Below are 14,506 nucleotides of genomic sequence, written 5' to 3'. Positions count from 1 at the left end.
ATCATCCAGCAAGCCCATGGAGGAGCCACTCAGCATTCCCTCCACGCACCGAACACACACCCAAATGCACATACACCCCACCAGTCTGCCACATCGACATCCCCAGGTCCCACCCAGCCACACAGACCTACCTTGTCGGTTTTCATTGCGTAAGCATTTCACCTTGGGTAACTTGATGAGCTGATTGCAGTCATCAGCTGCAAAGACAAAAGATCACCTGGAGTGAGTGCCAGGGGATGGAGGTGAACCTGAAGTAGTAGGTAGTAGGTAGGTAAGAGTAGGCAGCCTCGCCTCCTGTCTCCACCCCCAACTGCGGAGCCCTGTCTAGACTCCAGGGTGTTTATGGGCTTTGGAAGGGGCTGAATGAACACTGCTATCAGTACACAATGTGGCCCAGTCTGTGCAAAGTGAGGGGCCTCTTTGGAGCAGGTCAATCACACAATGGCACCTGCATACTTGATGGAACACTTCTGGATGGGAAATCTTGGCATGGACACTGGGGACATTTCTCCTTTCTACAGGTCTTTCAAAGTCTGAGGTAAGAGTCCTATTCACTTTAGTGGGGTCTGGTAAAAAGCTTCCAGGAGGCCAGAGAATGGATGACATGAATTTTGGAGTTTCCTTTCAGATCATGGACCCATAATACAGGAGACCTTATTTGTTAAGGGATCTGTCCAGTGTGTTTTCCATCACAAGAGCTGCTTCAACTCTCCACCAGGCAGGGAAATATGCCAGGCTAGACAAGAGACCCCATCTTGGGCATTCGCCCTGCGTTGTCCTCCAGCTTGCCCGCCTGCCTCATCACTTCTTTGGCTCACCAGTTCTTGGCTCTGAACTCCATATCGTGACCCCGCCATTTTGGTTTTGGCCCATTGGTTTACCAACCTTAGCCTCTCTGCTTCTCTGGACTCTACAGAGTGACTACACAGACTCATAGAGGCTTCCTTGGGGCCCAGGTACTATTCTAAGCACTTTGTGTTAACACATTTAAATCCTTATCTAAACTATATATAAAATAATTATTATCACCAATTTATAATCAAGGAAACTGAGGCACATCCAGGTTAATAATTTGCTCAAGGCACAGAGCTAGTAAGTAAGTAAGTAAGTGACAGGTCTAGGATTTGAAGCCAGGCAGTCTGGCTCCAGAGTCCATTCTGGGAATAACCACTGGGCTGTTCTGGTTCCAAGTGAATCTCACAGCACTCCCTCCTCCAGCCTCAGCACCAGGCTACCTCCCAGCAGGATGAGTGTCTCCCCACCTCCAAGCCCTTCCTCACCAGGGAGGGGCGATCAGATCATGGAGTCTCAGAATTCAGAGTCTGATCCTATCACTCTTGACCTGGTCCACTTAGGCATTACTTCCAAGGTTCTGAGGCTATGTCATAGGTGTAGATTTGTAGCCTTCCTACAGCAGACCCAAGCATGGTAGTGGCCTCTATGCCCAGCTTCCAGCATCAGCACTGGCGGAGACAAACTCTACTCTCTTGCAACTCGGAGCTGTCCCCAGTGGCCACTGCCTGCTTCCCCCCCTGGCTTATCACCAGGAAGAAGCAGTTTTCCCTGGATGTGGGTGACTGCCTGGGACCGGACCCAGGCTGCTGGCATGATGGCTCTCAGAGGAGATGTCAGAATCCCAATTACTTGAAGTCTAACGATGCTTTTACAATTATCATGCCTGTCAAACTGAACACACAGATGTTGGAAAACACCTGCATTCTTTTCCTGGGGAATGTGGATTTGGAGGGTGAATTTGTGTGGGACCCAGGTTCTTTGATAGAACAACTAGGAAATGGTGATGACCAGTGGGTTGGAAGGCAGCTGCTCACTGTGTCATGGCCAGGTGATGGGATATCCTGCAGGGGGTCCCAAACACAGAGCTCACCCAGTCGTGCCGTGGGGATGAAAGGGAGAGGGTATGTTAGGCTCAGCTCAGGCTGGCACATCACTACAGCACACGAGTCACGAATCTCTAGTGATGGGCACTGCTTCTGGGCTCTAGGTCCCAGTGTTGATCCTTTGAAGGCTCAGATCCTTTCCCATTTCCAGGAATGCAGGTTAGGGGGCAGTGACACACAAGCACGTGCACACGCATGCATGCACACATGCATACACACACCAACCCAATCAAGAATCTGCTAAATTTACCTGCTTAGGTCCTCACAGCAGAGAACCCAAGAAATTATTTTTTAAATGTAAGGTTTATCTCCTTCTTGAGCCCCACATGGACACTCAAAGTCTTCCATACCTAGTACAAACCCAGGCTTTCGTCCCTCCCCTGAGAACCAGGGGGCTCGCCTCTCCTTGTTACGCAGGGGCTGGGAACAGACAGAGAGAGGGAGCGATGCTACTTACGGTCATTGCTGAAGTCATCCACTAATATGATTTCCTTGATCAGATTCATAGGGGTGCGGTTTAATACACTGTGAGATGAAAAGAGGAAAGATCGTTACGCTTCTAGTGGCAAAATACATGTACTAACCTGAGTTTTAAATAGACGCCACTGCCTTTGAGGAGTGAAAACTCAGAGCAACCAAAGTCACGTTGCTCACCCGTGAGCCACTGGGATACAACTCTGCCTCCTCTTGGTGAAGGCCTCCACCACCCACCTAGCACCTGGACAGAAACCCAGGGGTCCTCCTCAACGACCCTCCCCTCTCTGCAGCTCCACAGCAAATCAGGGACCAAGACTTGCTGCTTCTGCTTGAAAATGTCACGCCAGTCTTTTTCACCTCTTACACCTCCATCCTGGTTCAACCTCTTTGGCCCATTTTCTTGCAGGAGCCTGGACCTGCACCAGCCCGCTGTGGCCTCCAGAGTGAGCTTTCTAAAGCACAGATCTGATCTCTGATTGTGTGACTTTCCTTGTTAATGCAAATAAATGCATTGACCAAACCCCTACCATGGGTCTCCCCATCTACACCCCAAACCCTGAGCCTGCTCCTCCAGGCCTTCACCATCGGGAGCCAGCTCCCTTTTCCGAACTCCTCATGCCCAGCGCGTTACCTGGAGAAGTCCTGCTCATTCACAAGGAAGAGTCTGTTCTATTGCCGACGAAGCTTGAAATGCCCTCCTCGGCCACAAGGGCCAGTTCAAAGGTCACTTCCTCTCTAACAGCCTTCCAGCCTACTTAGTGAGAAGTAATCCCTTCCTTCTCTGGGACCCGCAGCAGTTTGTATCAGAAGCTTCGCGTGGCTTTCATTGTTGTCTGACTCTGAGTGGGTTTTGCTGGCCCTTAGATGGTTATATCCCCGGGGCAGGGGCCTTGTTAAGTTACTCTCTGTGTTGCCAGAGTCCAAGAACAGCACCTTGACCCATAGCCATTTCCTCCAGGGATATTTAGCGTACACCTACTATGTGCTAGCACTGGGTATGTGATGAGGAACAAAGGAGACGTGAGGTCTGCCCTCCAGAAGCTTATGGTTTAGGAACTACTTACTACAAGCTGTGCAATCTTGGGCAAGTTACTTTACTGCTCTCTGCAGTAAAGTATTCTCATCTGTAAAATGGGGATAATAATAGTAGTACCCATTTCACAGGGCTGTTGGGAGAATTAAGGGAGAAAATGTATCCAAAGCATTTAGCACAATGTCTGCAACGAAGTAATAATTATTACTACTTTGTGTGTCAGTAATGATTTTTGAATCGACTTCATTACCCTCCTGTGCTGTGGATCTGTTCCCATGGGACAAGGCGGGGTTTGCGTGTTCACGCTGGCCCTCAGGCCTGACTGGGATGGCTCAATTCTGCTTCTCCTGAAGGCCCCAAACTACATGGTTCCTCAGAAACATTCCTGGGCCACAATGCCCCCTGTAGGACAGCCACAGCCATGGGAGTGGGCGAGGGGCTTCAGTTGGGTGCTGGCTGAGGTGCTGTGTGCGTCCCCCTCTCAGGAGGACCACTCTGAGCCCTGTTTCTGGTGAGCCGCCTTCCCCAGCAGGATGCAGAGACTCTCCAGGAGAACTCTGCCTAGAGCTACCTTTATTTATGAAGCCTTAATTCTCACCATGGCAACTAGTGTAAGGTGGAGGGAGGGACCTCCACCCGGAGCCCTGAGCCTCCATTGGGAGGTGGGGACAGGGAGGGGCAGGAGGTGGTGGGAGGGGATCCTCACCATGAAGTCCCAAAGAAAACACAGGCAAACCCACCAAGCAGCCCTCTAATCAGAGAGGGAGGGGAAGAGGGAGGCAGGAGGAGAGGGAAAAGCCGCTGGAAGAATACCCTCTAATGAGGTTTGATGAGGGCTGCAGCTTCTGCTTGCCAGTCCCCCAAATCTCTGCCGGCTCTTTGAAATTCAAGAGTTCTCTTCTGTGAACATCAAAAGGTAAATCGCGTGCAGCTCTGTGCTGGTTGAACTGAGAGATGATTAGCGAATAAAAAATGTCCAGGGTTTAAAAAAGAAAAAAAAGAAATCGTCAGCAGTAAGTGCTAATTAGACCATTTCCTGGTAACACCTGGCTTGTTTTTGCTCCTCTAATCAGAGCAATTGGAGTGATGGCGGGGGGCTCCTCAAAAGTGGCTAGGGGCTGGGGGGGCCTGAGGTGGGCAGGCGCACTGGGGTCCAGGGGTGGAAGGAAAAAGGGCAAGGTCAAGTCCAGTTCAGGGGGCCTGGCCTGGCCCAGATGGTCGCCCAGGCCTTCCCTGCTGCCCCAAACCTCATTTCCACCACCCAGAGCCTGGTTGCCCAGGCCTCCCTCCTTTGCCCTCACCAGCTTTTCTGCCAGGACACCTCACCAGCCACTCCATAGCAAAGCCAACCCTCCCTTTCCCCCAGGGCCCAGCTTAGCACATCCTTGTTCTTTGCTTCACCCCAACTGCGGCTGTCCCCTGCCTGTTCCTTACACCACCTTGGCCCACCTCACTGGCATATCCAGGTCAACCTTGCCCGGGAATTATTCCAGAACCAAGTCTCCTATACACAGCTCACCTCTCTGCCAGAGGGTGGCTGCGCAGGCAGTGCCTACATCTCCAGCTTTCCACCTGCTGCACCCTAACTGGGGGGCCCACGTGGAGCACCCCGAGAGGCGGTAGGTTATGGCAGTCTGGGAGGCCAGGTGGTCTCACCATCCACTAGCTGTGCAATCCTGAACCAGGCGCCGGGGCCGCTCCCAGCCTTCGTTTCCATCTGTAATTACATTTTCCTTGTAAAGGCAGGCGATATTAATACTTGACCTACTTCACGGGCTTTTGTGCGTATGAAATGAGGAAATGTATTTGAAATTGCTTTGTGAACTCCGCAGTGCTATGCGCAGACAGCATTTATCAAACGCTCCATAAATACCAGTTGAATGAAGACCTGAGGCCGGTTGATGAGTTGACACGTTCTGGAGTCAGACTGACTTGGGTTCAAGTACCGGATCTATCTGTATATCCTCATTAACTAGCTGGGGAGCTTCTGTTAAGTACTGAACCTTCAGCACCACAACTTCCTGAGCTGCATGAAAGGAGCTTAGCACCATGTCTGGCTCAGTGGCTGCTCTCTGAATCTGGGTGTTGATAATAATGATATTGGTTCTCACAGTGTGATCCCAGAGCCAGCAGCCTCAAGGTCACCTGGGGACTTGTTAGAAGTGCCAATTCTTGGGCCCCAGACTTACTCAGTTAGAATATCCGGGGATGGGACCCAAGAAACTGTGTTTTAAGAAGCCCTCCAGGAAATCCTGATGCCTGGTCAACTTTCAGACTACATTAGAACACTGCTGCCTATCTGGCTGGAGGAGCATCATGACACCTGTTGTCACCTGTACAGGCTCAGTCTGTGCCAGGCACTGTTTCAAGGCCTTTATCTACCTGAACTCATTTACTCTTCTCCATAATCATGCGAGGTAATTATTACCAACAGTCCTTGTTTTGCAGAAAGGAAAACTGAGGCAGAGAAGTGGAGGAGCTTTCCCAGGGACACACAGCTGATAAGGGCAGAGCCGGCAAATCTGGCCCCAGAGTGTAATTTCTTAACCCCCTTAACCTGAGACATTGCTCCTCTAAACATAGGGTTTTACAAAAAAAGTGACAGCAAGGAGACTCAGGGTATAAAGTGAGCAATCGTGCATGCACCAGAGGCCCCATAGGGCCACAGGATGCCCCAAGAGGACAGGGACAACCCTGGGTCTCACATATACACGGGGACCTGCTGCAACACCAGTCAAGGTAAACGACTCTTCAGGGCTTGTTTTCTCTCGCCTTAGATGAGAAAAGTCCCTAACTCATCAGGGTTGTGATTCACTCTCCCTCCCCCATCACACTCCCATCATGCCTCTGCCCAGCTCTGAGTGCCCCCCGCGTGTGTTCCACCCCCAGCCCCCAGCTAACCTGGGAGCTCAGGGGCAGAGCTGGCCAGAGGGGTGAAGGCCTGGCCAAGCGCTGGGTGGCAGGGCGGAGAGGAGCAGTCCGCCCCAGTTCAAAGAGCCTGGCGGCAAAGGCATCAGAATTCTAGAACGTTAAAGATGAAAGATATCTTAGAGAAGATCCTTTCATTGGTGACAAAAGAGAGAGAGCCCTCTCCGTGGCTGGTGATTTATTTGTGCCACAGTGTAGGGAGTGGAAGGAAGGTACGGAATCCCAAGGCAAATATGATACTTGGCAATGGAAGTTTCTGGAGGTAATCTTCCTTGCCTCCACCCTTAAAGTTCACTTCTACCTAGCCTGCTGTTGATGTAAATGCCCGTCTGTTCACACATGGCTCTCAGGCCCCCTGTCTGCTGTTTTTGTGCATCATACTTGGGTCTGAGCCCGCAGCCTGGCTTACACGGGAAGCTCCTGAGAGGCAGGAAACAGCTCCACGGGCTTTCTTGGCAAAGCACCCAGAAGAGTTTGGTGTATAGTCTGGCACGTCATGGATGCCTTCTAAAAATTATGGTGTTGATGGGCCCCAAGCCCCCTCCCAGCATGCAGGGCGCCGGGGCCTCAGGGGCAGCCCTCCATCAGGCCAGTGGACAGAGGCTGCACCCTGGGGCTGCACCCCTAGCTGCCCCCCACTTCTACCCAGGAAGGCAGAAACCCGAGTCCTGGCCCTTGTGCTTCCTAGCCCTGTGGCTCTGGGCCTCCATTCACCACGTGCACCCGGCCTCACAGGCCCTGGATGGGGCTCCAACTGAAGGGAGAGATGGAATGTGTTCTGTAGACCATAAAGCTCAGCATACATTTAACATATTAACATTATTATTATAAAGCATCATTATTACTATCATAAAGAGATGGAGGAGCAGCAGGAAGAGAAGGAGAAATACGTCTTAGAGCTGAAAGGGATGAGTCTGAGGGCAGCAGCTGAAGTGCCCCTGAGAACATAAACACAGTGATAGGGAAGCACAAGGGGTCTGGGGTCTCCTTATTATATTACAATGCCCCCCAAATGTCTCAGTGTAATGTCTTACTTTGGGAAATGTGTTAGAACTTGAAACATGAAAGATATTTTTATCACTGTCTTTATAGATGTGGTTAATGACCAACCCAAGGTCACAAAGCTCAGAAGTGGCAAGGTAGGGACTTGAACCTGGGTCTTTCGACCCCAGGTGCAGTGCCCTTTTAAGGAGCCCATAGCCTCTGTTCCTTTGAGAGCTCACTAGCTGTGCAGATGTAGGGATGGCTAACATTGATCCAGCACTTTGTGCCAGCATGGTTCTCAGTCCTCTACCTGAATTAACCAAAGCAAGTCTGTGGAGTCAGCACGATTATTATTCCTATTTCCCTGATGGGGAAACTGAGCCATAGGGAGGTTAGGTAAGAGATGAGTAAGATGGGGTCCTTGCCCTAAAGGAGTTCACTGAGGATTGCATCCGGGAAAAATGCATTAAGTGCTGGAGTATAGATGTACAGAGGAGGAGCCCAGAGGAGCCCTAATGGGGTGTGAGGGTGGTTAAGGGGGATGGAGGTACATGGCATCAGAAGACTCCTTGAAGGAGGAGAAGAAGCCAGCCGGGAAGCCAAGGAGCCTGTCTGGGAGGCTATCATGTCCTCATGGAAACATGTGGCAGACACGCCCAGCCATGACCTTGTGCACTGGGGCTGTTGTCTGGCAACTTGGAATCAGCCACCTCTGCTCCACCATGTGCCTGCTCTGCCTTCAAGGTCCTAAAACTCCATTCTCCCTTCACCAGAAGAGACCCAGGTAAATGGGACCACCCCCCATCCCTGTTCTCCCACACATACCCACACAGGTTTACAAATCAGAAGGCACTTTATCAGTCTACCGTGAGACTCACAGTGACACCTGACAGTGACTTGGGACATTTTCTTGCAAGAGCTGAAGGCTTTTTGGGAAATCAAGTTTGAATCAGGCAGCTTGTGGGGTGAATGAAGAAACCAGGGCAGACAGGGCAAGCAGCTGGCAGAAGAAACCAGCCAGCCTGTCGCCAAGGACATCTGGGTGCAGACAGAGCTGCCCCATGGACAGGGGGAAATGCCAGGCTGAAGACTGCGTGTTTGGGCAGGCCCTCCCTTTTGTTTCTAAAAGATGAGCTGACCTTGCACAGTGGACATTCATCATGAGTGACAGGTGGCGCCGAAGACTTGGTGCCCACCGTTAGAGTGAGCCCATCACTGACTCCCTCCTGTCACCTGGAACTTCCCCACTTGTCCACAGCCATGTGGGTGTGGGAAGGAGAGAGGGAAGGTGTGGCTTGTTGATGGAAGTGACAAGAGATCTTGTGTGGTTAGTTGTACTCTCTTTGGCCCACATTTAATCTTACCTCCATCTCTGTGGGATCAGGCAACCATCTGATTGGGATGGGCTAGCAGATAGGGGACAAGCTGTAATGGGCCATGTGTCCCAGGGCCATGGAGGTGCCTCGGCCACTTTACTCCAGGGCTAGACCCTTGCTCTGGTGGAGGCATGGTTGGGCGCATCCTTGGTCCAACCCCTCCTCCAGGGATTCTGAATGCCACCACTGTGACTGGCTTTACCTTATTCAGGTTGCTGAGAAAAACTCTGAGGTCAGAGTGCGAGGGGTGGAACCTTGCTCACCATTGTTAGCTCAGCAACAATAGGCCTTAATTTAGTATCTCTGAGTAAGTTTTCTCAGTTGTAAAGTGGGCACAGCGGTGGCCTCTCAGCTGAGAGCACATGGGGACTTAGTGACTGGTGGCTGCCGTTACCACCATCCAAGATGCCAATGCTGCCGGAGACCTGAGTGAGGAAGGGCAGGCCAGATGGTGTTGGGGTGAAGTGGGCACAGGGAGAGGGGCTCCAGAGGAGAGGAAGGAGCTCCCATGGGGAAGGAAGCCAAAACACCCAGGGTCTTCCGAGAACTGGGGTGAGGAATTCCTGGCCAAGTCTCCGGGCCGCGTCTGTGCTCTGAAGGGAGTTCTGCTGAGGGCTTCGCTGGGACTTTCGCATATCAAAAATCCACGCAGGCCACAGGCCATAGGTAGCAAGGACGTACGGGTTACACCAAGAGCATGGCCCTGACTAGGAGCTGAAGGTGGATGGAGAGGCCTGAGGGGGAACGGGGCTGGAACACAAGGTGATGGTTGAGAAAGCAAATGCGAGCCACTTGGGCTGCTCTGATTTGTACCATAGACCATAGCAGGTGTGTGGGAGCTGCGGCGAGGGAGGTGCTGGGATAGGCAGCACTCAGCAGACCTGAGTTCTAATCCCAGCCTGATGCTGGGGCAGGGTATCTACTTAGCCTCTCAGGGCCTCAGGGCCCTCGGCAGCTGTGAAAATTAGAACTCCTGTTCTGGAGGCAGTCTAGCACAGCGGTTAAGGGCAAGGGCTCTGGGACCAGGTCCTCTATGAACCTCAGTGACCTTCCGTAAGTTACCTAACACCTTGGGCCTCTGTCTTTCCCCCAAGGAAACGAGATAATAGCTGCCCTCGTAGGAGTGTGAGGAGTGACTGAGTGCGGTGTGTTGAACAGCACCTGGCAGGCAGTTAGAATACCTGATATTCTTATTAAAGGGGTGGTCCCCCAGGGAGCAGATACCGCTTACCAAGTGCTGGGCCCGGTAGGGCTGACAGATGGGAAGGCTGTCTTACCTGCGGATGGTTCTGAGCAGGGTGGAGCGGGCCTCGTTGTGGAAGGTGATGATGATGCTGGTGGGAGGGAGGTCTGTGCAGTACACCAGTGTGGTGCATCTGGGGAAGGAAGCACAGGATGACAAGTAAGACCTTTGGGGGCAAAGCAGATCTAAAGGGCTGGAACCCAGGGCATCGTGGTGTCACCAGTACAGACGGATGCCTGGCGTCTGGTGGGGGCCGCCCCAGCTGCACAGCACTGGGTAAGACCCCAGGGCCTCACCCAGCCCTAAGGGAGGCAGGGAAGCTCCGAGAATGACTAAAGCTGAATTTCCCACCACCTTGGGGAAACTTGGGCTTGGAGCCAAATTAAGTTGCTATACAGAACACAAACGTGGATTTCTTGCTTGGCTGAGTTCGTGCACAGCGGTTCCTAGCAGCCGTGCAAACCCACCCCAAGACGGGTTCTGCTCCCCAGTCTGTGTCCAGCCCAGCCGGCAGAGGTCTCACCATGTTTTGGGCCAGCACCTCCAGCCCACCACACCATGCTGACCCAGACCTTCTGCCACACACACTGAAATCTGGCCTGTTTAAAGAGACAGAGCCTCAAACCCCGGCATGAGCACTAAACCCCATCTTGAAAAAGCATTCATTTCCACGTGTCCAGGATCATTTCGTATGACAATTACATCTGGGGTAATTTCAATTTAATACCTCACTGCAAGTGAAAATTGTAGCCTTCAGCCCGAAAATTACTATAATAATGAAAATAAACCCGCCAAGTGAGGCTAGAGCCACCAGGGGCTATCTCTGGGTAAATGCTTCCCCCTGTTTCTCGCTCTTTCAGGGGTTGTCCAATTATGGGGTGGGGTATTAAACGAGGAAGTAAATAACTGACGTTTGGTGAGTCCAATATTCCCTCTCTTCATTTTCCGATTTCTTCCTAGGCCTGAGGGTTTTAATTCGGGGTCCAGAGACTCAAGGATGGACTTCAAGGGGACTGTGAGCCCTCTGAATTTGCTTGCAAAGTTGTGTATGCAAATGTGCATTTTTTTTTTTCCATAGTTTTCACTAGATTCTCAAAGAAGTCTGTGGGCTAGAACACTTCAGAACCTCAATCCTAGGCCAATGGGCCTGATGTCTCTCTGGCCTCCCTGATAATTCTGATACTCTTTCCTACAAGAGCAAACACTGAAGAAGAGAGAGCTTATGCAGAGGAAGCTGGGCTACTGTGCTCAGAACCTGAGCACAGACTGGGCTTGGGTCACCCACAAGGAGCCAGGAATTAGGAAAGGAAGGTCCTGGGGGGAGAGATGGGGAAAGGTAAGTCATGACCTTCAGGCCTTCCTGTGCTCCCCTCATGGAGACAGCTTCTCATCACATGGTGTCAGCTCCACCTCCTAATAAAACCCTTCTGGATCCACCCCTCCTCCGTCATCCCCATGGGCCCGGCTCAGAGAGTCTTTACTCCTCTTGGGGATCCCTGTGGCAGCCTCCTGACCAGTCTTCCTGCCTCCACCCTCTGCCCCTGCCAGCCATGTCCTGTCTACCACACAGCTCTGCCCAGGTCTTCCTCTGGCTTGAAGCCCACAGTGGCTCCTGATGTAGAAAGTCCAAACTTCCTATTACAGCCTTTAAGACCTTTCACAAACTGTAGCCTCATGTGTTGCCATAACTCTCTGCCACTGTTCACACTATTACTTCTGCACGGAGCAACGTCCTTCCTCCTTTCCCGACCTGCGCTCCTACTCATCCTTCAAGAACCAGAGTGAACGTCCCCTCTGTTGTGAAGGCATTCCATAATCCTCCAGATAGGTAATGACCTCTCCTTTGGGTTCCCATAATTCTGTACATATCTCTCTTCTAGTGCCTCTCGAGGTAGGACTGTCTCCCCCACTTGACTATGAGTTTGTCTAGGGAAGGACTTGTCTATTTCCATATTCCTGGCACAGGAGTTAAGTAGATTAGATGCCCATTCATGGAGAAAGGGAGAACAAAAGTCAGGAAAGGCATTCCTAGGTCAGCTGAAGACTCAGCCTTTTAAGGTTTCAGAAGGTGCGGCAGCCAGCTTTGCAGACGGCTTCTAGTGATTCTCACCTACTGGTCCTCATGCTTTGTGCAGTTCTCTGTCCCACTGAATCAGGGCCAGCTCATATGACCAACTGAATATGATGGAAGCGACAGTGTGTGACTTCCAAGGCTAAACCATAAAAGCACTACAGGCTGTGCCTTGGCCACTTGGAGGGAAGCTAACTGCCACGCCGTGAGGACACAAGCAGCCCTGCGGAGAGATGCCCAAGTGCAGAGGAACTGAGCCTTCCTGCCCACAGCCAGCACCACCTTGCCCACTGTATGAATGAGCCACCCTGGTAGTAAGTCTGCCAGCTCCAGTCAAGCCTTCAGATGACAGCAGCTCCAGCGGCTCCAAGCCAGAACCACCTGGCCTAGATGCTCTGAGTTCCTGACCCCCAAAGACTACAAAGGCAATCAATGATTCCTGTTGTTTTAAGCCACTGAGTTCTGGGGGGGATTTCTTGACCCTTAGATAACCATTATTAAAAGGGAAGGAAAATGCCTTGAAAAAGCCCTGGATTTGCCTGTCTGTGGACACAGACCTGAGTCTAAGTTGGGAGCAGTGGGGAGGGAGGCAGGCAGGTGACTGGTTGAGGTGGATTTGGGGGGACCTCAGTTCGTGTGCTGCAGGGTCCGTGAGGACATGGTGGGGCTTGGAGAAACCCAGGCAGAGGAGGAGGCAGCAGTGAGCAAGGTCAGCACCAAAAGGAATGAGGTGGGAGTCAGGGAGCGGGAGGATAATCCTTTGTCTCTTCACAGGAAGGTAACACAGCAGAGAGCTGAGCAGATCCTCCCTGTCTCCATCAGAGACGGGGAGAAAAGACAGCCTGAGCAGAGCAACTCAGAAGCCCCCGCTGCCAGTGCTCTGCCAAGGGCCAGGCTCTGGGCACCACCCTGGAGATAGCCTGCCCTTCCACATCCTGGGAGGCAATGGGACCTCAAATCCCAGGTTTTGTGATGTAAATTATTCAGGGGTAAGTTGGTGTGGGAGGTTGGTACTGGGAGTTATCTGCTTCGAGAGCTTTTGGAGACAGAGGCCACTTTTCCTGCCTTGGAGGCATCCAGCTGGGGAGGCAGGTGTATCAACACGCAATGACACAGCGGTGGGCGTGCACACACGTGCAGGGAGAGCGGAAAGGCAGGCGTAACTCCACCCGGGGTAGTGAAGAAGCCTTCACTGAAGAGGAGGTGCTGGATCTCACAGAGTGAGGTAGGGACAGATGGACAGAAATGGGGTACAGTGTTCCAGTCATGGCACGGTCTGGACCTGCCAGCTGAAAGCCAAGTGATACAGTTCATAGAGTACTCGCCAAGGGATCTGGACACCACTGACCAGCTGTGGGACTGTGGGCAAACCCCCTGCTTCTCTAGGCTGTGTCTGCTCATCTGTAGGACAAGGGTTGGGCCCAAGGCTCTCCCGCTAAAGGTTCTCACAGCATCAGTAATCAGAAGCTTTGATTGGAGCTGACACTCAGTAAGCATGGTTGATTTGAATGGAATGTTGCAAAGACCATTCAGCCTCTGAGGCTCAACTGTGTGGCTGGACATCTGAATTTACTTTTCTAAGCTTCAGTGAAGACAATAACTTTTAACTTGTAGATTTTCCCCCTAGATATTACTGTGTTAGATAATAACAGATTGACAAATAGTAACTATCATTATTTTTATCATCAAGTTCAAATCTTCAGACTCCTCCTCCCATTGGGTGGAGCCAGATCTTGCATGGGCTGGAAAGGCATCTTTGGTGAGTGGTTCTGCCCTGAACAACAGTGGGTGAGGGGCATTGAGAGGCAAGAGGAGGAGAAGAGCGCAAAGAGCATAAGCACTGATGTTAGAAAAAGGAACTTGGGTTGCAATGTTGATTTCAATACTGGATCTGCTGAAAACTGGCTGTGTGCCTGTGGGCACGTCATTTACCTTCCCTGAGCCTCAGTGTTGTCACCTTAAAATGCAGACAAATGCCTTCCTTCCAAGTTTGTTGTGAAGACTGCAGATACTGCAGACAAAGGACCGGGTGTTTAATAGGTGCTGAGTAAATGGTAGCTAAAATTACTCTAATTACAGCCGTACAGTGGCTGCACCAGCCTCCATGCAATGGTCAGTGGTCATGGCCTAGACCCACAAACTCATAGTTCAGAGAAGGAGAAGTCTTGGAGATGATCCAGTCTGACTTCCTAAACTGGGCAGAACTGGGCGGTATAAGGGGCATTGGGTGGAGCCTGGGCGGTTGTGCTCCTGGGCCTCAGCTCTCCAGGCTCCTATGCCTAAAGGATAAAGGACAGGGGGCTCTTTCTGGAGGCTGATCAGGAATCCCAGTACCTCCCACATGCAGAGGCTCAGGGAGGGCAGGCAGCAGGGCGGTGCCTCACACCTCAATGGCACAGGCGGCCCTGCTCATGGGACTTTTTGGTCTCTTCCTTCTGCCCCTGCTCATAGCTCACAGTGCCCGAACTCATCCTTTGTCTCATCTGACTCTCACAA

The 14,506-nt window shown here is 51.8% G+C and overlaps 1 protein-coding gene across 1 annotated transcript in view; it reads right to left on the bottom strand.

The window, feature by feature from the left end:
- GALNT14 (polypeptide N-acetylgalactosaminyltransferase 14) overlaps positions 1-14,506 on the bottom strand; it is a 206,260-nt gene that overhangs the window by 39,995 nt on the left and 151,759 nt on the right. Inside the window, exons 3-5 of the mRNA XM_023619292.2 lie at positions 9,974-10,072; positions 2,356-2,423; positions 132-197 (exon numbers count right to left, since the gene is read on the bottom strand). Coding sequence (XP_023475060.1) covers positions 132-197; positions 2,356-2,423; positions 9,974-10,072 — 233 coding nt within the window. The remainder of the gene's footprint in view (positions 1-131; positions 198-2,355; positions 2,424-9,973; positions 10,073-14,506) is intronic.

This window comes from Equus caballus, chromosome 15 (genome assembly GCF_041296265.1).
Source record: "Equus caballus isolate H_3958 breed thoroughbred chromosome 15, TB-T2T, whole genome shotgun sequence".
Classification (NCBI taxonomy): Eukaryota; Metazoa; Chordata; class Mammalia; order Perissodactyla; family Equidae; genus Equus; species Equus caballus.
The sequence above is the reverse complement of the archived record's forward strand: the minus strand, read 5'-3'. Positions and strand labels throughout refer to the sequence as shown.